This window comes from Pelobates fuscus, chromosome 3, assembly GCF_036172605.1.
Source record: "Pelobates fuscus isolate aPelFus1 chromosome 3, aPelFus1.pri, whole genome shotgun sequence".
Lineage (NCBI taxonomy): Eukaryota > Metazoa > Chordata > Amphibia > Anura > Pelobatidae > Pelobates > Pelobates fuscus.
In genome coordinates, this window is record NC_086319.1 from 382,288,206 (window position 1) to 382,313,703 (window position 25,498).

At 40.0% G+C, this 25,498-nt stretch overlaps 1 protein-coding gene across 1 annotated transcript in view; it reads right to left on the bottom strand.

Annotated features, from left to right (window-relative positions):
• The window catches only part of CACNA1A (calcium voltage-gated channel subunit alpha1 A), a 372,620-nt gene that overhangs the window by 161,346 nt on the left and 185,776 nt on the right, over positions 1-25,498 (bottom strand). The window contains exons 9-12 of the mRNA XM_063449602.1: positions 24,631-24,688; positions 9,154-9,245; positions 6,208-6,417; positions 2,988-3,100 (exon numbers count right to left, since the gene is read on the bottom strand). Coding sequence (XP_063305672.1) covers positions 2,988-3,100; positions 6,208-6,417; positions 9,154-9,245; positions 24,631-24,688 — 473 coding nt within the window. The remainder of the gene's footprint in view (positions 1-2,987; positions 3,101-6,207; positions 6,418-9,153; positions 9,246-24,630; positions 24,689-25,498) is intronic.

The window sequence follows — 25,498 nt, forward strand, 5'->3', positions numbered from 1 at the left end:
ATCATCTAAGTCCCAACAATAGACAATCACAGTCTGCTTAAACTAATAACACACAAAGAATGAAATGTTGCCATGTTTTTATTGAACACACCATGTAAACATTCACAGTGCAGGTGGAAAAAGTATGTGAACCCCTAGACTAATGACATCTCCAAGAGCTAATTGGAGTGAGATGTCAGCCAACTGGAGTCCAATCAATGAGATGAGATTGGAGGTGTTGGTTACAGCTGCCTTGCCCTATAAAAAACACACACCAGTTCTGGGTTTGCTTTTCACAAGAAGCATTGCCTGATGTGAATGATGCCTCGCACAAAAGAGCTTTCAGAAGACCTACGATTAAGTATTGTTGACTTGTATAAAGCTGGAAAGGGTTATAAAAGTATCTCCAAAAGCCTTGCTGTTCATCAATCCACGGTAAGACAAATTGTCTATAAATAGAGGAAGTTCAGCACTGCTGCTACTCTTCCTAGGAGTGGCCGTCCTGTAAAGATGACTGCAAGAGCACAGCGCAGACTGCTCAATGAGGTGAAGAAGAATCCTAGAGTGTCAGCTAAAGACTTACAAAAGTCACTGGCAAATGCTAACATCCCTGTTAGCGAATCTACAATACGTAAAACACTAAACAAGAATGGATTTCATGGGAGGATACCACAGAGGAAGCCACTGCTGTCCAAAAAAAACATTGCTGCACGTTTACAGTTTGCACAAGAGCACCTGGATGTTCCACAGCAGTACTTGCAAAATATTCTGTGGACAGATGAAACCAAAGTTGAGTTGTTTGGAAGAAACACACAACACTATGTGTGGCGAAAAAGAGGCACAGCACACCAACATCAAAACCTCATCCCAACTGTGAAGTATGGTGGTGGGGGCATCATGGTTTGGGGCTGCCTTGCTGCGTCAGGGCCTGGACGGATTGCTATCATCGAAGGAAAAATGAATTCCCAAGTTTATCAAGATATTTTGCAGGAGAACTTAAGGCCATCTGTCTACCAGCTGAAGCTCAACAGAAGATGGGTGTTGCAACAGGACAATGACCCAAAGACAACAGAATGGCTTAAACAGAAGAAAATACGCCTTCTGAAGTGGCCCAGTCAGTGTCCTGACCTCAACCCGATTGAGATACTATGGCATGACCTCAAGAAAGCGATTCACACCAGACATCCCAAGAATATTGCTGAACTGAAACACTCCTAGGAAGAGTAGCAGCAGTGCTGAACTTCCTCTATTTATAGACAATTTGTCTTACCGTGGACTGATTAACAGCAAGGCTTTTGGAGATACTTTTATAACCCTTTCCAGCTTTATACAAGTCAACAATACTTAATCGTAGGTCTTCTGAGAGCTCTTTTGTGCGAGGCATCATTCACATCAGGCAATGCTTCTTGTGAAAAGCAAACCCAGAACTGGTGTGTGTTTTTATAGGGCAGGGCAGCTGTAACCAACACCTCCAATCTCATCTCATTGATTGGACTCCAGTTGGCTGACATCTCACTCCAATTAGCTCTTGGAGATGTCATTAGTCTAGGGGTTCACATACTTTTTCCACCTGCACTGTGAATGTTTACATGGTGTGTTCAATAAAAACATGGCAACATTTCATTCTTTGTTAGTTATTAGTTTAAGCAGACTGTGATTGTCTATTGTTGTGACTTAGATGATGATCAGATCACATTTTATGACCAATTTGTGCAGAAATCCATATCATTCCAAAGGGTTCACATACTTTTTCTTGCCACTGTATGTGTATGTGTGTGCATTTGTAACCTGGAAGGTACGGGGACAGATTCTATTTCCACATATAGAACTGAGACTGCAGGCTGCATTCTATACGCTCCCTTACAAATCCATTGCTTCTAGGAGAACACCACAAATGCCTATCTATCCCAGTGAAAACCAAAACACTGAACGGCTGAGCAAAATGAAACAATATATATATATTATGAGGTCTGTCCAGAAAGTATCTAGTCATGCAATATGAAAAATAGAGACATTTATTGAAGAAGATACCAGATACGAGAAACATTATACATAGGACCATAAAGCCGCAGTCCCCGTCAAAGAAGGCACCTTGGGACCTCACACAGTTCTTGCAGCATCTCTTCCACTGTTCAAAACACTCTGCAAAAAACTTTGTTGGAATCGCCATCAGCTGCCTCATCATATTTACTTGAATCTCATTGATGGTCTGAAATCTCTTCCCTTTCAAAGAGGATTTCAATTTTGGGAAAAGCCAGAAGTCACAGGACACCAAATCTTTCAACAGATTCTCGACCACTTTTGAAGCGTTTGTGCCATACTTTTATTTGCGCTGCCCTCATTTCATCGTCTCCGAAAACCTTCTGAATCATCCAAATAGTTTCCAATGAGGAATGCTCAAGCTTAACGCAAAGTTTGATGCAGGTTCGTTGCTTTACTCTCCCAGCCATTTTGAATGCAACGACAACATAGTACGCATGTTCACTCAACGCATTCCAGTCCACCATCCTTTGCTACCAGGTTACATCTATTTTGCGTAAACCTTTCCTGTTATATTAATAATGGCTGGACTTTTTACGGACAGACCTCGTATATATATGTGTGTGTGCATATATATATATGTGTATATACAAAGTGTGTGTTATTAAAAAATAATGTTGCAAGAGTGTGGTGTTTTTTTTAGCATTTCATATAAACTATCAAACAAAGCAGAAAAATAAGATTATAATGGTTATTAACTAAAGTGAATTAAAGGTGAATTTTAAATTATTTAATTCAGCAATACTGGAGGCATAGTTTAATAATAGAATGTTTCCAGTCTGGCTATTTTGGCCTTAAATGTAAAATTCACTTTGAATTCTCATTTTCTCACTGAATAAACTGGTATATGAATCATGTATATGAGTCACACAACTGTTCCTCCCCAGTGCCTGTTTGGGCTCAGAAGTTTGCAAGAACTTGAATGTCTTTTATAACCTACAGAACTAACAGAAATAGTATATACTCACAGCACAGTCGAAGCAGTTAAATGAGGAATGGAAATAAGGCCTGGCCCCAAGACCGTAAATTTTTAAAAACATTTCGGACATAAAGAGTCCAAGAAAAATGAATTCTGCAAAATCTGTGGAGAATAGAATGACAGTCTGTTAACATTCGTTGTCTGCACACCAAACCTTTTCCAATTCTGCTTATCCATCATAAAAGAAACTGAGTTATCAATTAATTGAACTGGCTTTCAAATTATAACTTAACCTTTTAAATAATACAGCAAATACTCCACAGTGCTTTTTATTATAAATAGCTGGTGCCATTTTATTTTGTATTCTAAGCTGAATAGGAAATTCTAGGTCTCTTGTCCCTGACAGAGAAAAGACATTGCTATTTTAGGTGTCTGTCCCAGGCAAGTAGGATACTTTCAGGTGACTGTCCTTGGAAAGGAAGAAACCAATTCAGGTATCTTTTATGTGTAGGGAAGGCATGGTTTAAACTTTCTCTCCATGACGAGGGAAAATACAGTTTTACGAATCTGTGCTGGGCAGGGAAGATACATGCATTAAGGAGACAATGCATTCGGAAAATTGGGAAACTGGGAAAACACAGTTGTATTTATTCTAACTTTGACTGCAGAGACAGTTTTGTGGGTTTTCCTAAACAGATAATAGGCATTTGAAAAACAGAATCAGACTGGGCAAAAATAAACAACATTCAGTACTCTAACTGCTGCTGCTATGATACAGCACAGTACACATCAGTTCTAATTACGGTATATCAAATATATATATATATATATATATATATATATATATGAGAAGGTTGTTAAACTTGGAGTTGTGGGAGGGGTTTAACTGGCCAATATATCCAGACATTGACACATAAATATGAAAAGAGGGGTCATGGCCTGCTTGTTGTATAGTACAGACATATGAAGCCTGAGCTCTGCAAAATAGCCAAAATTTGCAGCTGTATGTGTACCCGTGTCCTGCTCCTCGCCCATCTATTCCCACATGGGTGGCCCAATCTAGTAGCTCCCCCAGGCATCAGTAGGTGGGTAAGTGGTCATGAATCCTTCAGTGGTCACAGTTAATTCAGATAAATGTTACCCTATCGGCCTTAGGGCCTTTGGTAATGTGATCTGTTTGTTATTTTATATTTACTTGTTGCAAAAAATAAAGGAGGTTAGCGCTAATAATAAAAAGTGGATGGGCAGCGGCCTGGCAGAACCCTCTAGAATAAGAATGGGAAACAATGGGAATGGGAAACAAAAACAACAGTAATGCAAGGTTGCACCAAAATATATCAATGTGGACAACTTGTAAGCACGCGATAAAATCGATAAGATGCCAGGTAAAAGTAGAAAATGTGTAAAAAGATAGTTGGCACAAATAGTAACCAAAAAACCTTTTAATTATATAAAATACACAAATACTAAAACCATTTACGCGTTTTGCCACTATTACTGTTTCAAAATGCCCTAGTGGCAAAACGCGTAAATGGTTTTATTTGTGTATTTTATATAGTTAAAAGGTTTTTTGGTTACTATTTGTGCCAACTATCTTTTTACACATTTTCTACTTTTATCTGGCATCTTATTGATTTTATCGCGTGCTTACAAGTTTATCCGAGGTGGGGGGTAACACCATCGCTGTTACCATAGTGCAGTTGGCCTGCACTATACTTGTAAGTACCTTTTCATTTTTTTAAAACAACTTTTACACCCTGTTAAACAGTGAGCACTATTAGCTGTTTTCATATATCCCTTTCCTGAGAGTTGGACATAATTCCCCCAGTGGACAATCACCCATATATCCCATAAGCAGGGATCATTCCGCTGTATGCCTGTTATACTTGAGCTGGCTATAGCTCATTTAAATAGAGGAGTCCCCATCACCGAAAGCACCCTATTGCCACAGTGCAACTTCTAATCTCTATGTACTATTTTATATGTAATACTAACTATTTTGTTTGCACTTTTATATATGTCCCATCTATATGCTTTTTACTATCTGTAGTCCACATTGATATATTTTGGCGCAGCCTTGCATTACTGTTGTTGTTGTTTCCCATTTTATATTTCCTTGCCTGCAACAAATGTGTTTTGTTCTTTATATCTCTGAATAATGTAGCAGCAATGTACAGCTTTTTTGTTGTTTAGACATGTTCAGTGAGTTATTATTATTATTATTATTGCAATTTATATAGCGCCAACAGATTCCGTAGCGCTTTACCGTAGATGGTGTGGCTCTATAGCTTTTGAAGGCCAGATGGTCTGGATTCTGACCCTATTGTGGAGTTGGGTTCATGCTGCCTGGAGACTGGGGAGAGGGGTCTGGTCTGGGTGGATGCTTTTTCACGGGACCCTGATGTCTGATAGTTTTGAGGTGTTCACTATCTACCCCACAGTCTTTGATTCTAAGAGTGCTGGTGCAATAACCTTAAGTGACACCAACGTGTCCCTACTAGTTCTGCTCCATCACCACTCTTCATTTGTTTTTGGTGGCTGGTATAAGGAGTATTTTTTTTCTACAGTTTCTTTTTAGGCTTGGCGTTATGCTCCCTCTGAGGTGTATAAATTAGCACCAATGGTAATTTGTACACATACTGTGTGAGGACTGAATGTCCCTTAATTTAGGTCTCGAGTACTATGAACTACAGAGTCAGGCATTTCTACAAGAGACCCAATTTAGGACCAATTTTGCACCAGTGTTTCGGGGCTTGCACTTCCCTTTAAGTTACTTTGCTAATAACCTCTTGGATATATGGGTTGGGGTGGTGATATTATTCTCCAAACATACCCCTTTTGTCCTGTTTGCTTCTGAAACGGCAGGTTTCTTTTTGTGAAAGGCCCAATTGCTTTGCACATGTAAACGTTTGCCTGGTACTACACTCCCAACTCAGAATAATTTCATAGCACCTCACTCTCTTGTTATAGGGCCTTTGTGAGAGAATTATGAGAATTGGGGAGGGGGGGGGGGGCAGATGGTCATCGTTATAAGTAATTTGAAGACACCCTATACCCATGTATGCCTCAAGGGGTTAATTTTTCTCCTGGGGAAAAGGTTTCATAGGGATTCTCTTCTTGCCATAACAGCAATCCTTCTCAGGAGGCGAAGGAACCAGACATGCGTGGCCAGCGCACACACAACAATACAGTTTTACATTTTACAAGGCTACTTAAAATTCACCATCATGGTTTGTTTAGTAGGAATAATAGGAATAAGTGTCACTCACAGAGAAATTGAGTGAGCCAATCTGGCTGGGCATAGTGCACAATTGCCACGCACAGCGTGTTTAGTGCCACAAGACTCAGAACCACCCAGTAGAAGGCTTGCGTCTTCACCATTCTTCGGATGTAAAAACGTAAGCGTCGCTCCTTTTTATGCAAGTATGATGCATTCTCTAGCTTGGCACTTTTAATGCTGGCACGGGCGAATGGAGAACCTAGAGGGAACAGAGAAATGACAGTGAAAAAAGAGAGAATAACCTATAGAGGGAATTGAGAATGTTATATAATGGTAGATAGTAGATAATCCATTTCTGATGGCTAATAATTGATCTACTACACCTCAAATGCTGTCGACTACAATTCCCATGCTCCTGGGCAGTTTATTGGCTACCTAAGCATCATATTAGTTAAAGGCAAAAGCAAATTGATTGATTTTTAACTTTCTTATTTCTGTAATTAGTTTTTTTCTCTTGGAATATTGAGTATTCTGCATCACCAGACAGTTGAAACACTCATTGTTCTTCCCATGCACAGCAAAATGCTCTGAGCTAATCAGCTCAACCCAGACAATTATAGGTCCTGGTTGGTTTCTCGCACTGCAGGAGTTCACTGGATTTTAGCAGTGACTAATGCGGAGTAAAGTAACCCTGTGCTCAATCAGAGAGATTTTAAACATTTGGTGCAATGTCAAAATGGCCTCAAATATGAATGACTGTAGTAGACTGTAGTATTAAACAATAAAGAAGCCACAGGCACTAAGCACTGTGGCATATATATATATATGGTGGCAATGAATGAGTCAGTCTGCCTTGTCTGGGATTTGAATGTGAGGACGCTTTACATTTTGTGGTAGTTGGTCAGTTAGACAGGTATCTGGGCAGAATTGATGTCACAGCTGTTTCTGGGGGGTGGAGCTGGCCTGGGATTGGCTAAAGGTTTCAAGCAGTAAAAGAGCGGGAAACTGGGACAGTATAAAAAGCAGCAGTGCAAGAGCAATCCTGTTAGAGTGGACTGAAGCAGGAACGGTGCGGACAGACCCCGCCTTCCCTCCATTTAATTGTATTTAATTGTATTGTTGTGGTGTTATGAAGCATGAAGGCAAAAATCATCCTCAGGGTCAAGTTCTGAGGAAGGATATGGTGGTAAATGGTTTTTAAAAAAAGGTGGTCCGGTTAGTTATGACTATGAGTGGCTATTGGTGGTTAATAAAGTTAAACGTTTTGAAAGACTAAAGTTTATGTTATATCGTTATGGTTATGGAATTATGGTTGTAAGCTCCTTGGGCTTTGAATAAACACCACGGCCAAGCCCATTGAAAAGTAATTGTGTGGTTATTGTGTGGTCTCATTTTATTTATACAAATATTGCCTACCATACATATGAACGTGTATATAAATATAAACTTTGACTTTTCATGAATTACCTCAAATTTGTAACTTAGAAGAATAAGATATTTCTTAAAACTGTTGGCAGCCATTAAGAATGGAGTCTTTCATTTATCACTTGTTGCATCCAACTTAGCCACTGAATCTGAATATATTGCCACTGCTGAGGGCTAGATGTAATGTATATTTCCCATAACAGGTTTTGACAAACGTATTACTCGTTGGGATTGTCTTGTCCCACATGCTTCATAGGAGGTCTGCAAGACCCCCTTTGCATTAGATTATTTTTTCACTGCTGTGGCTATCTGGCAAAGCAGCTTGAAAGCAGAAACCTCACTGCGTTTAGTAAATATCTAAATAGCATTTATTTGGAACACACAGCTCTTATCATGGACCTTTGCAAATCCGACTTAAAGCGGAACTGTCATGTCGAACTTACCTTTCTTCTATTGTTTCCTCTTCTCTTCCTCTCAAAGAATCTGTTCTTCTTTTCTTTATTTCTGATCTAGTTTTCGTTAAAACGTAAGACAGAGTAGGGACAACTTTGTCTGATGTATTTTTCTTACACTAGACCAGACATAGGCAACTTTCAGCACTCCAGATGTTTTGGACTACACCCCCCTTGATGCTTTGCCAGCATTATGGATGTTAGAGCATTATGGGGGGGGGGAGTGTACTCCGCAACATATGGAGTGCCGAAAGTTGCCTACCCCTGCGCTAGACCTGCTTTGACCAAAGCAGTTTAAGTCAGCTCCATTTCCTGTGTCAGAGAAAGTTTTCCCCCAATACTTATCTTTCTGCTTGACTCAGGAAATGGGGCGGACTTAAGCTCCTCCTTTGGTCAAAGAAAGTTAAGCGTGAGAAAAATACCTAAGGTAAGCCCCTACTTTGTATTATGTTTTAAAGAAAACTAGATCAGAAATAAAGAAGGGAGGAACAGATTCTGAGAGAGGAGGAGGAGAGGAAACAAGAGGAGAAAGGCAAGTTTAAGGTGAGAGTGCCACTTTAAGTATTTTTATGATCATACAGATTTTTAAATTGAAGAAGAATAAAGTTTGGAGATTTTACTCATTATTAAAGGTATGAAGTTATTTTAATGGATAATTTATAAATTAGATCTGGAACAGTAATGTAATGCATTATCCTCACAGGTTGATCTATCCCCATTTGATACTATTCCTGATACAGTTACCTACTGAAATACTTGGAAGTAACTGGCCTTATATTTGATTTATTGAAATGGTAGTTCCTAAATATTGCATTTGATATTATTTATTGAATAAAACAACTGGGGATATTTACTGACATATCCAGTAGATATTTACTTAGATCAATGTGGAAAAAAGACTGTGGCCTAGTATTAAACTTGAATCAACACTCCCAATGCAGGATAAAAAATATTTGGGGAATGTAAGCAGTAGTATTGCAGTAGTTCTGACGTTTTTTTTTTTTTACAGGCTGGATTTAATCAGCATTAGGAAGTCCCGAAAGGCCTGAAGGCGGATCAACCTGCAGACAGTATCTACATAAACACTACGGGGAGGTAACCAGTAAAAAGGCACATACCCACAGAAGATATATCTCCTATAGGTTCTTCTCCCTCGTCTGCGTTTAAAAGGTCCGTTTTGCTCTTCTTGATAGTGGGTCTCCGTAGGGCTCCCATAATTGTAAAACAGGAAAAGAAAGTTAGGTTGAAAGATAGCTGGGTACTTTTTCTTTGCCTTATCTAACAATCTCAAACCTTTCATTTGCACGTTTGTGCATTTCTGCCAAGAAAAAAAAAGTGCCCTACCATTCCCACCCTCTAATACGCTATACTTACTTTGAAAGACAGCTCTTCGTGAAATACACCATAACACACTTATATTCCTCTCTCAGAGGTCACAAACCTTTTTATATTTTTATCCAGGCATATATGGTCATCCGACATGTCTCCACACACTCTATGAGGTGATTTACAAAGAGCAAGACATGGGCAGTCATGACAGAAACTAGAATGTTCCTGCTGATTGCTACACGTTTCTCAGGGTTCCAAAGCAAATATGTTTAGCCATCCTTGTGGGGTCTGAAGGATAGGCACTGCTGCTCATTCTGGGGTCATGATATCTACTCTATCAACACTGCAAGCTTGTAATCTCTGCTGGATCCATCCTATAAACTCCCAGCTGAGCTTCGGACAATATGTGGATATTCTGCCCTTCAACCCTTCTTGCAGTTTCTTTGTCCTACATGTCCTGCTTCTAGGCTCTATCACCTACTATGGTCTGTCATGCACAGCATGCTTCCAGTCACAGGCAGTTTTGATTGCTGGCTATGCCATATCATTACTCCCAAGCTTACCATGAGAAATACAAGATTATTCATTAAAATTAGAATTGACAGAAATTCAAAGTGAATTTCAAATTTTTGATTTTTTCTAATTTGGCTATTTTGAAATTCACTTTAGTGAACAACCTTGTTGGTTTACTCATTTGTGTGGCCTTGCCAACCAGGATGTATTGGTAGTGGATTGCTGGAATTGTGTAGAAGTGTTGGGCTATCATTTTTCTTTGATGGCTGGAATGCAGATCCAAGATCCCAATCGCACACTTCTCTCTTACTGCCTCATCTATTTTCTTCAATTTCTCTTTTTCTCATGTTCCCTTTTGTGCTTACTCTCACCACCCCGAAAGCCTGCTCCATGCCAGGTCCTCCCTGGTAGGGGTTAATTCTAGGTTGTATCAGAGTTCCAGACCATCTGCTGTGTCTTAAATAACAGTTTTTACATCACCATAGTTTATTCATATTTAGCTGTTAGTAGCAGAGTAAGTGGATTATTCATATGCTTCTCCCTATGTAGTTAGAAGCCAAGGAGAACATTTAATGCATAGAAAGTCTGGACTGGGTGCAGAGAAGATACCAGCAGCTTTTGCAAGCGGTTTCTAAATTTACCCCGATTAAATGCATGCATGTTTTCATTGGGGTATATTTACTAAATCATTTATTTTTTTGTACCTATACAGTGATGTGTATCTTTAATGAATTGAGTGAAAGTAGAAGGATTTGCATTCGTTTGGTTTAATCGGTTGAACAGGAATGGTTTGCACCCACATGGTTTAGGGGCATAGACAATTGTAGAGTTATGTATTCATTTTCAGCAGAACACATGGTCAACATATGGTTAGTAGTCAATGGATCTGTTTACAAATACAATATTCAAATTATGATTATTTAATAATTAGTGAATGGGCTTTGATTAAATTGCCTATTAGTGGAATTTCATTTATAGCTTTTAACCTCAATGCTTTATCTTTCTACATATCTATCTGTCTATCTATGATTGATATTCCACCAAAAATATTTTTATCACTAAGTTCTGAAGCAGCAAATGCGTATATCTATTATATTTAGCAATCTCCTTTTAACAAGTATCAGTTCTCTAGGCTTGGGAAGAAGTAGCACACTAACCCATCACTGACTTTTACTGTATATTGTTCATCATTTGATTATCTCCACTGAGCACTGGTTTTAAGGATTGATTGCTATCTCTGCATAATTTTAAAACATTAAAAATCAATCATAGAAGAATTCATGACGTTTTTTACCTTTTTAATTTATAACGTATTCTCCTTAATAGGGGTGTTCTGTTCTCTTATTAAGGACAAAGACTTCATTTTAGCTGCTATTTATTTTTGATAGTTCAAGGAAGATAATTTGAGGTCAAAATTTAGCCAGGAAAGAAGCCAAAATCTATTATTTTAGATGATTATCCAGCTGCAGATTATTTGTGTTTTATATAAAAATTAAAACTGGGTGTGGGAACTGCACTTAACGTGTCAAACCCATAAAAAACTGGAGAACAATTTGTTTTTGCACAAAAACAACCAGAAAAAGATTATTCAGTGGTTCATCTGCTAAAAAATGGAAAGGCACTTTAGAGCCCAATTTTAAATGTTAATACACACTGTGTACTAGGCATATATTCACCATTAATAATGGTTGGAAACCTGTGTAAATGTAGTCAGTGTTCTTTGTGAACAAGACCAGGCATATTTACATAACAGTACATACTACCTAAAGCAAACTGCTTCAAGCATGCTGGTCTTGGAAAAAGTAAAAGTTAGTATTATACATTAAGCAGAGTAGATAGTGGGAACCGCACTCAATCCCAGCGGCCACGGGTGCTCCGGATCAGGACCAGCAATCCCAGAATCATATGTAAAGAAGAAAGAATCACAGGCACTCCGAATTCAAGCCCCAGGCAGTTTTATTGTGACAAAATGCAACGCAACGTTTCGACCATAAAAGTATTTTTCAAGCTTGAAAAAGACCTTTACGGTCGAAACGTTGCGTTGCATTTTGTCACAATAAAACTGCCTGCGGCTTGAATTCGGAGTGCCTGTGATTCTTTCTTCTTTACATAAGTATTATACATTAACACCTTAAGGACAGAGTTAATTGTCCATGACCTGAACCAAACCAAAGCTTTGAATTTGAGTTTTTGGTTTGTTCCACTATATTTGAAGTGTCCACATACATGTTATATATTGTTTATTAAAGGACAGAAAGGGTTTTAATTTAATATCCTATACGTGTGAGTAAAATGTTAAGTATGGGAAAAAGTGGAACCTCCCAGATATTTTCACATTTGACTTTGAATAATATGTACACATTTAGAGCAACTAATTAAAAAGAACTCAAAATAGATTCACATATCAGTCCTGATTGTTAAATACCTAACATGTTTAGGATCTGAATTCATTTTTGAGTCTTAACACTAACCTTATACCAACACCCAGACTAAAATTACACCAATCATACCCTTTACCCAACGCTTACACTAATGCTAACCATATGCCTACCTTAATCTTAGCCTTAACCCTACACTATCCCTAACCCTAAATCAGTTACCTTACCCTAAAATTAACCCTAAAGCTAACCCTATAGAAGCCCTCTGCTAATATAAATTTGGATATTAGAAAATAGGTTTCCTATTTAACACAGCAGATAGTGGTCTGTAACCGCCATCTATTGGCTGTTTTAATAATTACACTCAGTGCTCTGTTTCCAGTTGATTACACTGTGATCGGTGCTGGGCAGCTAGCAAAGACCAGTGCCACAATCAGCTGGGGACAGGCTGGTAGACCATGCCAGGGTCTATTCAAACCCTGAGGCGGTCTCTATTCACATGTCTGCAGCACTGAAAAACTGTGACTGAGCGTGATCGCTCAGTCACGTTTTTGAGAATGGATTTAACCCCTTAAGGACCAAACTTCTCGAATAAAAGGGAATCATGACATGTCACACATGTCATGTGTCCTTAAGGCAGGGGTTCTCAACCTTGTCCTCAAGGACCTCCTACCAGTCCAGGGTTTAGGGATTACCTGGGTGTGTCTAAGGTGTTTAGAAAAAAAAAAAACACCTTAGAGTCTAAGGTGTTTTTTCCCCCTTTTTCTAAACACCTTAGACACACCCAGGTAATCCCCAAATCCTGGACTGGTAGGTGGTCCTGAGGACTGGTTTGAGAACTCCTGCCTTAAGGGGTTAAAGGACTTCCAGCGCTGCATAGAGCTCATTGGTCAGTCTGGGTAAAAATGGCCTCTAAAGACTAAGCGAGCGGAGAACAATGTATCCATTTGTTGTGTAAGCATGGATTTAACCCTGCTCACACGGTGATCTATTTAAAGGTATTTAAATGCCTATTTAAAGAGCCGACTTCCAGCACTGCAATCAGCTCATTAAAAAGTGTCCCCAGCAAACTAAGAGGAGCCCTAGGTAGCCACTGATACCTGGGGTTAAAGGTGTGAGCATAGATTGAACCATGCTCACAGTGCAATCTTTACATAGGCAAGTAAATGCCTGCTGCAAGCACTGCAAGCAGCTCATACAAATGAATGGGGCCACTAAAAATGGCCCCAGGAGACATAGTGGAGTTCCAGGTATGCATTGATACTTGTGGCTCCCTGCAGAGAGTTCCATGCCGTCCTGCAGGCATTTAAACCCACTCTTTGAAGGACGGCATGGGACATCCTAATGTCATAAAGGGGTTTAGGAACATACAATGTAAACAAGAACACAAATCAAGATATAGCCATATACACGATGTGAGAACTATGACATTACAGAAGATTTTACGGAAAAAAAAGCAGATCACGTGATGGATGGAGCCAAGCACAAACAAATACAGAGACAATAATACAGTCACTATAGAATGAGTATGACAGTTATTGTAGCTCAAATACTGGCAAGGAAATATGAATAAGAGGAAAAGGAAGGTCAAAGTAAAACTGAGGTTATGGAAATGGACTAGGTAAAGAAGTACGTACCATTACAGCAGGCTCAAATCTTTTTTATATTAATAGAGGAAGACATTTTATTACAAAGCTACTCTAACAATATGTGGGCCCATATAATAAGTGAAATGTAAACATAGACAAGAGATTTCCCTTAAATATGGGTACCTGAACACTATATAAAATACCTTCTAAAGAGTACACAGTTTCGATATGTCTCTCCAGTAGTTACATGTATGTTTGTAAACATTTTGAGAACATCCAGTTCTTCTGGGAATACGGTTCCTATTATTTGGTTTAACACCGGCCTCTGATTGCAAAACATCTGCAGCCAACCTATGTTTTGGTACACTGGACGGTACAGGATGATGTCAAGTTACAAATTGTCTCTTTGTTGCTAGAAAAACATGTTTTTTTACATTCTTGGCATCTTTAAGTAACCACACTTGGAGAAGTCTATTTGCTGATTTGACTCGTGGTGTAATTTTAATGCGGACATGTAGAGTTGAAAATGATGGAGAGAGCAAGCAGTTCTGCATTTTATTTCAGGTCCCTTGAGTGAAGAAAAGTAGGACACCAGTCTGTAAGACCTCGATTTGCCATGAAATGTGGTTATCTGATCACTTTTTCCTATAAAGAGTTTTTATACAGATGCTGTCAAAATAGACACTATTTCAGGGGTGGTGGCGGGGGGGGGGGGGGGGGAGGGGCGGGATTGGGGGAAGGTGGCAGGAAGAATTTACAGTTGCTATACGAGATATAGAGATTTAAAAAGAAAAATCATTTAATTTCACATCTAGTCACAGTGTACAATAGACGTAATCAAGAAGCTTCACCATGATCTGACGTCTTCTTGGTAAAATCCAATAAGTGATTAAAGAAAGTGCATATAGATGATATGGGTTTCCATGCAGATTTAGCAAAACTGCTTATCCTTTATCAATTTTCTAAGCAAAATATAATATCCTACACTAGCTGAACTATATGACATGATTCCTGGCAAAGTATCTTGGGAGAAGTAGTTCTTAAACAGTTGAAGGAATAGCTATTGTTCATCTATGTCTTCAATGATTCCACTGTGCAAAGACTGCACATTACACAAGAGAAAGTGTGAAAAAGCCCAAAAGGTATTCACCGTAAGAGTGGAGCGTTTAGTGGTTAAAATTAACCACCTACCCTAAATGGGTATGTACCAATCCTTCTGTCGTACTTAACGGTAATAAAGTCCAGCCCATGTCAGGGAATATAAAGGAAAGAAAAAACATAGCATAAATCTGTGATAGTAGAGTGAAGCTTGTGAAGACTATAAAGTGTCAACTCACATGTGGAAGAGCCTCAATAGCTTTTGGGTTTTTTCCACTTTTGCTTGTGCATGTTTTTGGTGGGTGAGAGGGATTCCCACTAGAATGTTGTAGCTGCAATATAACTCACAACCACTAATATTTGAAGCGCCTTTATCACACAGATTACTGTATACATTTTTAAAGGCTGCACATTACCCTGTACATTAATAATACACTGGCTACTAAATGTCTAATACATGAAAACCAGATAATATAGTTAAACTGGGGGGATTGGTTTAAGGATATCCTCATACTATGTTTTCAGTACAATCCAATTAAAAATGTTAGATGTAATGCACTTCACCAAATGTCTTCATAAGTAAAAAAGACAGAGTCTGTTGAACTGTAATTAAGAATGATGGGAACGTTTAAGCAATCATAACCAAGATTGAATATTGTTCACTGGGCCTGTGGACTTCAAATCAAATATTGATAAATTATATATTTTTAAAATTGTGGACATGAAGCAGTTTCTGCTGGCTTAGACAATATGGTTCTGCAGTGATTCCAAGATTGTTTCTGAGATCATAAGGTCACATCTGGAAATTTGATGAATAAAAATAATTCAAGCTTTTAAACAGAATAATCAAAGCTCATTGGCTCAATGAGAAAACATGTCTTCATGGAGGTGGTGATGGGAGCAGGAAGAGGGATCTATACCTGCCTGGATGTTAGGGTGGGCAGACATGCCCGAGAGGAGTGGGCAGAGTGTCACGGTATCACTAAACCCAGCACGCAGAAATTAGGACATGCCTAAGTAAGGAAAGTATATAGATATCACCAGTCCTTAGGGTTGGCCAGGCTTAACATAAAAAAAGAATAATAGCAGCTTGAACTACAGTCGAGAGAATAGTCTGAAAACAAGTAAGGTCTAGGAGCACAAAAATGAGAATGGTTAACAAGGTAGTCAAGGTCAAATAATCCAAAATCAATCAGAATAAATAAGCTCTCTTGAACCACCACAATGGAAAACCATGACTCTGTGCAGGACGACTTAAATAGCCCTAGAGATTGTGTGGTTGGCCAGCATCATTCTGGCAATGCTAAACATTACTTGTGTTGATGTGGATGTGCCTACGTCATCTGTGCATTGCCAAGCAGATGCAAGGTTGTCCAGTGGCATTAAAGGATGCACGTTCGCACTGGCCATTGTTGAAAAGGAAACCAGAAAGATGCGGCCTGCTTGTAATATGGGGCACAGGTGCCATGACACTCCCCCCCTTTAAAGAATCCTTCATTGGGCAGGTAGGACCAGGTTTGAGAGGAAAACTGAAAAAAACAACTGAACAAGTCAAGGAGTTTGCACATTTGAGGCCGGGATCCATGAACACAGCTCGGGTCCATGACCACTCCAGTGAACTTAGTACTGTACAGTGCATCAGGAAAATCTATAATCAATTATCGACTGTATTTCATATTCCTCCTGTCCTTCAGGAGATGGTGAGTGATTTTGACTGTGGCACAAGTAGTACAAGCTTTGTAACATGACATAGAAAAGACACCCAAAATTGTCTCAATATGGTTGCAACAGTCTTGTGTATCCCTGGGTGTCATGCAGATTTGTTGTTGATAGAGGAATACTATGTCCAGTCTCACAGGGGGAGTAACATACAACCTATAGTGATTTTATTTGTAGGTGCCTGAGCTTGTCTGTATTTCTTCTAATGGGGAGGATGGTAAAGAAAGTATGGTAGTAGCAACTGTTCTTTCATTAGGAATAATAGGTGTAGTCACAGGTTCTTCTTCGTCATGTGATTCAAACTCTCTGGAGAAAGCACTGGCTCTCAGAAGCCTCCAATAGACACCTCCACTCTATAAGTGTCAAAACGATAGCCAGCAATTCCCAGTATTATAGTTTTGCTCCTCTTGCAAAAGCTTCTTAGAGAAAAAAACTCAAGGATGATTGTGTTTTCTATTCAAGTTCCTCCTTGTTTCTTACAAGATTATATGCACTCCTCAGTTTAAACTTTGTGAAAACAGTCGAATCCTTGAGCCTATCCAAATGTTTGTGAATTAGGGGTTTTGGTTATGTGTTTCTGTTATAGTGAGTTATTGTGTTTAGACTTTTAGAAACAATACATGCCCATGGATTCTTTACTTCTTAGAAACAAAAAAAACACCTGCACCAGCCGGAGAAGAGGATCTACGTATGAAACCTTTGGATAGAGCGTCTTGGATGTATTCCTCCATAATCAGATTCTCATGTATGAACAATGGGTAAACTCTACCTTTAGGTGGCATAGTGCCAAGGAGTAAATCAATGACACAGTCGTAGCATCAACTCTCCAAGAAACTAATCTGAACAGGTTACGCCAAAACTCTGAACGTTACTGTTTATGTTGAAGCCTTTGGAGGACTTTAGTGTGAACTCTCATACTTTGCAATGAATCAAGCACAGGATTTCATAACTCATGGTGACCTCCTATGTCCAGAAAAAATAGGAGCCACTAGAAACCTGATGATACTGTGTTCCATGGCACCCTAACCATATCGGTAGACACAATTATTATTTTCAGAAATTCAAAGTTGGTGTTTTTTATTTTTCTGTGGTTATCTATGTGGAAAATCAATACCACAACTAATATAAGGTAACAGACAAAGAAATCTTTTATATTAATCAAATGTCGGGCTGCATCACATACAGGAGAGCGACTTAATAATACTTAAAAATACAAATTGGTATGTGAGCGCTCCAAAAATCAAATATAATAGAATAGTGACCACTGAAGTACTGTACCTCAAAAAACTTGAAATAAAACCTAGTAGTAAACCAGGGTTAATATAAATAAATGAGTAGGTAGCATTAATAATCTTGTAGTGTTATCTATGTGGAATACAAATTTGAAATGTAAAATAATGCCACACATCCATGACATTGGGCCAGGTACTCATTGGTATTGAAAAGTGCGTTATTCCAACTCAAAGGAGTCACAAAGGGCTATTCATTAAAATCTAGTGAAAATAGGGGGGGAGGGCGGAGCCTAGCTTCCAGACTGAGCGGTTGTGCCAAGAATCAGCTCCTGTTCAAACGCGCACATTAAGGGGGTAAACCCCCGAAAATCGGCACAAGCGCACTCTGCAGTGTAGCAGACGATTCAGGAAGACCCGGGGAAATCTCCGGATACCGAAATCAAGCTTACTCCTAACCGGGAACCCATAATACTAACCTGAGGCATACCACTTTGACAGACCCGAGTATGGAATCCTCAGAGCTCTCAACTCCCTCCCCCCCTTATGGACCGGTGGGGGTCATCCTGGTCCTCACTGGGTGACTGGAGCAGTTAGCACAGATCGAGCCCAAAGCCTGATGTACCGCAACAGAGGAGCAGCCTTGCACATGGCACACTTAAGATGGCGGCGGCCAGGACACCACGCAAAGAGAGTCTGATCCCTAACCAAAAACCCACAGCGACACCTTGCAGCGTCTGGACGAAATATTTACCCCCTTCTGGAACAGAATCTGGGAGCGGCAGCGGTCAACCCAGACGGAGCTACAAAACCTACCGACATTGGGTGAGCGGGGCCATGGGCACTGGGGAGTGAAGGAGGTACCCTCGGGCATAGCATCGGTACATCCAACCACTCCTACTTATCTGAGCCCACCTGAACTGTAGGCCAAGAGGGTGAAAACCCACAAGCATCGCCCACATTTGCGGAGGTCAGCACGCAGCAAGTGGCAAAAAAAAACACCAGGCGCTCCGACACCCCCACACGTGGAGGAACATCAGGCTCCCGAAGTCGCCTAGGTTGTGGCCAGGTGATGCAGTCCTATTCACCAGCCTGGTGCTGGAGGGACACCCTCACTAGTTCTTGTGCAGCAGCGGCCCTCCCACGGCCCACCAGCAGGCTCCCGTCGTTTCCCCATAGAGGGCATCGGTTAACAGGGACGCTCTGACTCACGCCACCAGCACTTTCTCTGCTGGGCCTCCGTGCCTTTATATTTTATGTCATTTTATGTTACTTCACGCTATATAGCTAGGCTGTCACACACTACCATGACTACAAAACATAGGGAGCAGAAGGCCTTCTCACTACAACTCCGGAGCACAGTGAACTTACTCTTAAGCATAGCCAGTTATGTCTTCTCACATATTATTTCCTGCATATGTTAGCCTATGTTGTTTTGTATGAGACACACACATAATGAGCATGCCATATTGAACCCAAACGAACCTACATGTTTAATCGAACCTATCTATTAAAAAATTGTGCATGTCTATCTAATACTCCAACTGTAACACCTGTTTTTCTGCCTGAGGATTGCCGTTGGGGTATCTCATGCATGTCTGTTATAATCTTAAGCACTGCAAAAAAAAAAAAAAAAATCAAGTGTAAACTAGTGAATTCCTACCACAATGGCAATTTTCATACTTACTAAAGCCAGATACAATCAGAATTACAGTCAGAATTTGGTTGGCCCAAGTGAATCTGCAGAAATTATCTGATGTAGATGGTGCTGGAGAGAAACTCATAGGGTGCAGCTATGAGAAAACACATACCCTATGCTAATCTCACACTTTCAAGTAAACCCATACCCCCTAACAGCAGTGCCCAGTAAAGCAGGAAGTCTATGGATGGGGTAAAAGGGTGGGCCACTGACACAAATCACATAACCAAAACTGCCGAAAGGAACGAACATACACAAAAAGGGGGCATTTGTGTGTCCCCATGTCTCCCAGCCCCTTAGTGTCTGTGTACCCATGTATCCCAGTGTCCCCATGTCACTAGGGGACATTGAGAGACATTATGACACTGGGAGACCTGGGGACACTGAGACTCTTGGGGACACTGGGAGACATGGGGACACTGGGTGACTTTGAGACACGAGGGAACACTGGGAGACATGGGGCACTGAGACAATGTGATACATAGGGGACACTGTGATATATAGGGGACACTGGAGACTTGATAAAGACCTGGGTACAGGTCAAAACGTTGCGGTGTCTAATAAACCTGCTTAAATCTATCACAGTGAGTGCCTGAGATTTTTTTCTTTTATACTAGGGGACACTGAGACACTTGGGGGCACTGTGAGACATGGGGACACTGAGAAACTAGGGGACACTGAGACACTACGGACACTAAGAGACACCAGGGACACTGGGAGAGATGGGTCACTGAGACACTCTGATATATAGGAGACACTGTGATACATAGGGGACACTGGAGACTTGATAAAGACCTGGGTACAGGTCAAAACGTTGTGGTGTCCAATAAACTTGCTTAAATCTATTACAGTGATTGTCTGAGATTTTTTCTTTTATACTTGGGGACACTGGGACACTAGGAGACATGGGGGCACTGGGAGACATTAGGACACTGAGACACTGGGAGACTAGTGGACTTTGGGAGACTAGGAAACACTGAGACACTAGGCACACTACAGACATTGAGAGACACCAGGGACACTGGGAGACATGGGGATACTGAGATACTAGGGACACTGGCTGGGACACATGGGGACACTGCGAGTGCCCCATGTCTCCCAGGTCTCAAAGTTGCTCAGTGTCCCCATCTCTCCCTGTGTCCCACAGTGTCTCCTAGTGTCTCAGTGTCCCCATGTTGCCCAGTGTCCCCTAGTGTTTGTATCCCCATGTCTCCCTGTGTCCCTTAGAGTCTGTGACCCCATGTCTCCCAGTGTCCCGATGTCACTAGGACACTAAGGAACACTTAGAGACATTGGGACACTGTGAGACATGGGGACACTGAGACACTGTGTGAGACATGGGGACACTGAGATACATGGGGACACTGAGAGACTAGGGGACTCTGGGAGACTAGGGGACTCTTGGAGACCAGGGACACTGGGAGACATGGGGACACTGAGAGACACCAGGAACATTGGGAGACATGGGGACAGTGAGACACTAGGGACACTGCCTGGGGACATGGGGACACTGAGAGACTATGGGCCACTGGGAGACATGGGGCCACTGTGTCCCTAGTGTCTCAGGGTCCCCACTGTCCCTATGTCTCCCAGTGTCCCATTGTCTCAGCGTCCCCAAGTCTCTCACCTTCCCCATGTCTCGCAGGCTCGGAGCTGCTGTCTGGCCTCACTGTGTAGAGCTGCTCTCCCGTAGATCAGTGAGTAGAGAGAGGCAGGGAGAGAGATGCTGTAACTTCTTATCCCTGCCTCTCTCCACACAAACAGCGACCCCTACTGGCCGGCGCTGGTATTGCAGAATAATCTGTTTATACTCAGCCTCAAATACCTGAGAAATACTTCTGAGAAATACCTGGCAACCATAAGAAATACATGAGAAATACCTGGCAACCCTAAGAGTAGTGAGTAAAAAAAAAAACAATAATATATATATATTTTTAATTTTAAAAAAAAAAAAGTAAATCAATGGGCCTATTCCATGGGCCTGGGCCTGGGCCTGGAGTTGCAGCTCCATCAACCCCTATATTAATCCAGCCCTGCCCCCAGTGACAGCCCTAAAATTAATGTGTCCCTCTTTGTCCATTTAAAATGTTGGAAGGTATAACTACATGCCCCATCTAACACGAAGAAGACCTCTTTCTGTTGGATGCATCATATAATTGACTACATCTAAGATGAAGAAAATAAGTCTTCCCATTGGATACATTTTACGAGTTACTGCAATTAAAATGAAGAACCTGGCTATAAGTGATGGTTCACCAAACACAGGTTGAGAAGCAGGTTTCGATAGGCAAAACATTCTGTTAAAAAGGCACATGTTCACTCATACTCCAATATGGCAAGGGGGCATGATCAGCAGAAAATCCTGCTTGTTGCTGCCAGTAGTCTGGCTTCCTCTGTTTTGGCACACCTATTTGCCACCTATCTTAATATTAATTAACTTTTATTATTTTTGCAAACGGCACATAGAATATACAGGGTGAGTTAAAAGTCAGGAAACATGCAATGCCATAAAATATGCTTGATCTCAGAGTAATATCATCATTACCTTTACTGTGCAGTAGTCCAAATTGTTTAGCAATTAAATATGTTACCCTATCATCTTAAAATATGCCATCTTGAATGCACTTTAAGCCCGACTTCTGACGCACCCTGTAAATCCAGCCCATAAGCGGAAAAAACAGATTGATTGGATTGTGGATGCCAGAGATGGGTAAGAACAGAAAAAAGCATGTAAAACAAACATAAATATATACATATATGTAAAGAAAGCAGACATATGCTTGCAATTAAACAATACAGGTTATGTGTTTTCTCTTGAAACTATTTAGAATTTGATTGTGATGTTTATTTGTTTTTTCTTTGTCAACTGGGTTTATTCCAATGTTATAACATATCGTTTGCATGTTTATTCAGAAAATCCTTGCTTGAATTTAGGAAGCGAATCACCACTTAATACTTGTTTAATATTCATAAATACTCACGACTATGTAAAATGCTAGGGGGCTGTGAAACGTCATACTTTAGTAATCTCTGTTGATTTAGGATAGTACATTAGTAGTTTCTATTTCAGGCTGTTCATCCCCAAGGCAAGCATTCTGACTGTGCTTTGATGTACCTAGTATTAATATGCTTCTCCCTCACACACTAAGCATTTTTCATTCAACTACTCAATTACACACTGATATATTTTACACTTACTAGGCCTTAGCATTTGATCACACCATGCATTCTAACATTAGGCTTTGCATTTTTGTATTAATATCTCACATACCACACTATTTTTAAATTTTGCTGTCTCACACACCACATTCTTACACTGCTACCTCACACGCCAAGCATTTTTACACTGCAAACTCACACCAATCATTCTTACACTAATACCTCACACAACAAGCATTCTTACACTGCTACATCACACAACAAGCATTCTTACACTACTACATCACATCAAACATTCTTAACCCCTTAAGGACACATGACATGTGTGATATGTCAGGATTCCCTTTTATTCCAGAAGTTTGGTCCTTAAGGGGTTAAACTACAACCTCACACACCAAAAATTCTTACACTGCTACATTACACCAAACATTCTTACACTACAACCTCACACACAAGCATTTTTTAAACTACAACCTCACACACCCAGCATTTTTAAACTACAACCTCACACCAAACATTCTACACTACAACCTCACACACCAAACATTCTTACACTGCTACCTCACACAACAAGCATTTTTACACTACTACGTCCCACACCAAGCATTCTTACATTACTAGAAACCAAGGATTCTTACGCTGCTACATCCCACACCAAGTATTTTTAAACTACAACCTCACACACCCAGCATTTTTAAACTACAGCCTCACACCAAACATTCTTACACTATAACCTCACACACCAAACATTCTTACACTGCTACCTCACACAACAAGCATTTTTACACTACTACCTCCCATACCAAGCATTCTTATACTGCTACCTCCCACACCAAGCATGTTTTTATTACTCCTCTACTTCACTCATCAGGCATTCCTACTGTCAGAACTACTACCCTTCCACACCAAGCAATCTTATATCAACTAGGCCTTCAGTTAGCCAACAGTCTTATACTGCTCTCTCACACACATGTGCATTGCTCCTTTACATAACAAATATACTTACAACAGACCTTTACTCACGCAGCATTTTTCCTCCACACGATACACGTTCAGCACTCTTTACATACCACTCAGTATTTTTATCCAGTTCTTTTACAAATCACCCAGTATTCTTTCACAACTCCCTTACACATAACTCAGTATTCATACACATGACGTGGAGTATCCTTACACAGCTTATTCACACACTAAGCATTCTTACATTATTACTTTCAGCTTCAGGCACAGTTACACTTCTCCTTCATGTTCTATAAATTATACACTGCTTTTTCATGCACCATATCATTTAGACAGCTCCTTTCATTTTTTTTTATTGATCCTGGCATGGATCTTTTACATACCCAACATTTATTGTCCTGCTCGTCATGCATGTACGTTTTCCTGTATCACTCATTCATAAACTAACCAACATATCATTGCTCTTGCATACACTCATCACTCATTCATGCTCTGAGAACCTTCACACATCCAACATTTTTAAATGGCTCTTCTTCTTGGTGCTCATTCATGTTCCTGGCATTCTTACACTGCTCAATCCCACACTCATTATTGACATCCACACTTTGCCCATAGAAATTCAGCCTTTCGACACTGTTCCCTACTCACCAAGTCTGACACTGTCTCATTCACAGGTAAATAAATTCTGTTACCGGCAAATTCAAAATCCATTCCCCTACAGATAACTAACTATGCGTAGATAACCTTGGCATTCATTTACTAGTGCAAGCAAATATTTTACCTTCATTTTGCCCATATTTGCATTAATTTATCCCACCACATGCTACTTCCCTCTTCATGCACAGCTCTATACCCTTGCTGCTCCCCAAATAATAATAACGGGGACTGCTCTTCTGGGGCCAAAAGCTTGTTCACTGAATTACCATCGTAAGGAAGTCTCTGCTCAACATCACTATCATCTTCAGCCAGAATAACTTCTTCTGCAGAGAAAGTAAAATAAAAAAGGGGAAAAAAAAAAAAAAAAAAAAGAGCGAAAAGAGAAAATAGAATGAAAGGATTGGGAAAGAGAGAATGTGATATAGAAAGAGAGATTGTGATATAGAAAGAGAGATTATGATATAGAAAGAGAGAATGTGATATAGAAAGAGAGAATGTGATATAGAAAGAGAGATTATGATATAGAAAGAGAGATTGTGATATAGAAAGAGAGATTATGATATAGAAAGAGAGAATGTGATATAGAAAGATGAAATGTGATATAGAAAGAGAGAATGTGATATAGAAAGAGAGAAAAAGGGAGGAGGAGTGGGAGAATGATAAAAACAAATTAGGTACGTCGTGAAAAGATAAATAAATACAGAAGAGGAAAAAATTAGCAGACAGAAAACACCAGAGACGAAGGGGGAGGAAGAAAAAAAAGGGGGGGATAAAATAGAGGAAGAGGAAATAAGTACATCACACTTATAGCTGGTGTAGGGCATCCACGTTCTGATTCGCTAAACATAAAGTTAATTTGATTTGTGTCATAATTGAACATGCATAGACATATATCTGCTTACATGCACCATATATTAATAATGCCAAGTATTTGTGAATTTATAACACAAGCATTAGTGGGGAAAAAAAAGCAACAAGAAAAAAAACCAAAAAAAACCCAAAAGGAACCAGAAAATAACAAGTCAAATAAATGATTCACATTTGCAATATAATGTCAAATTGTCATTTGGTACTTTAAATTATAGAGCATTTCATGTCTGTTATCCACCTTGTCTTCCTGACAGCAACTAGAG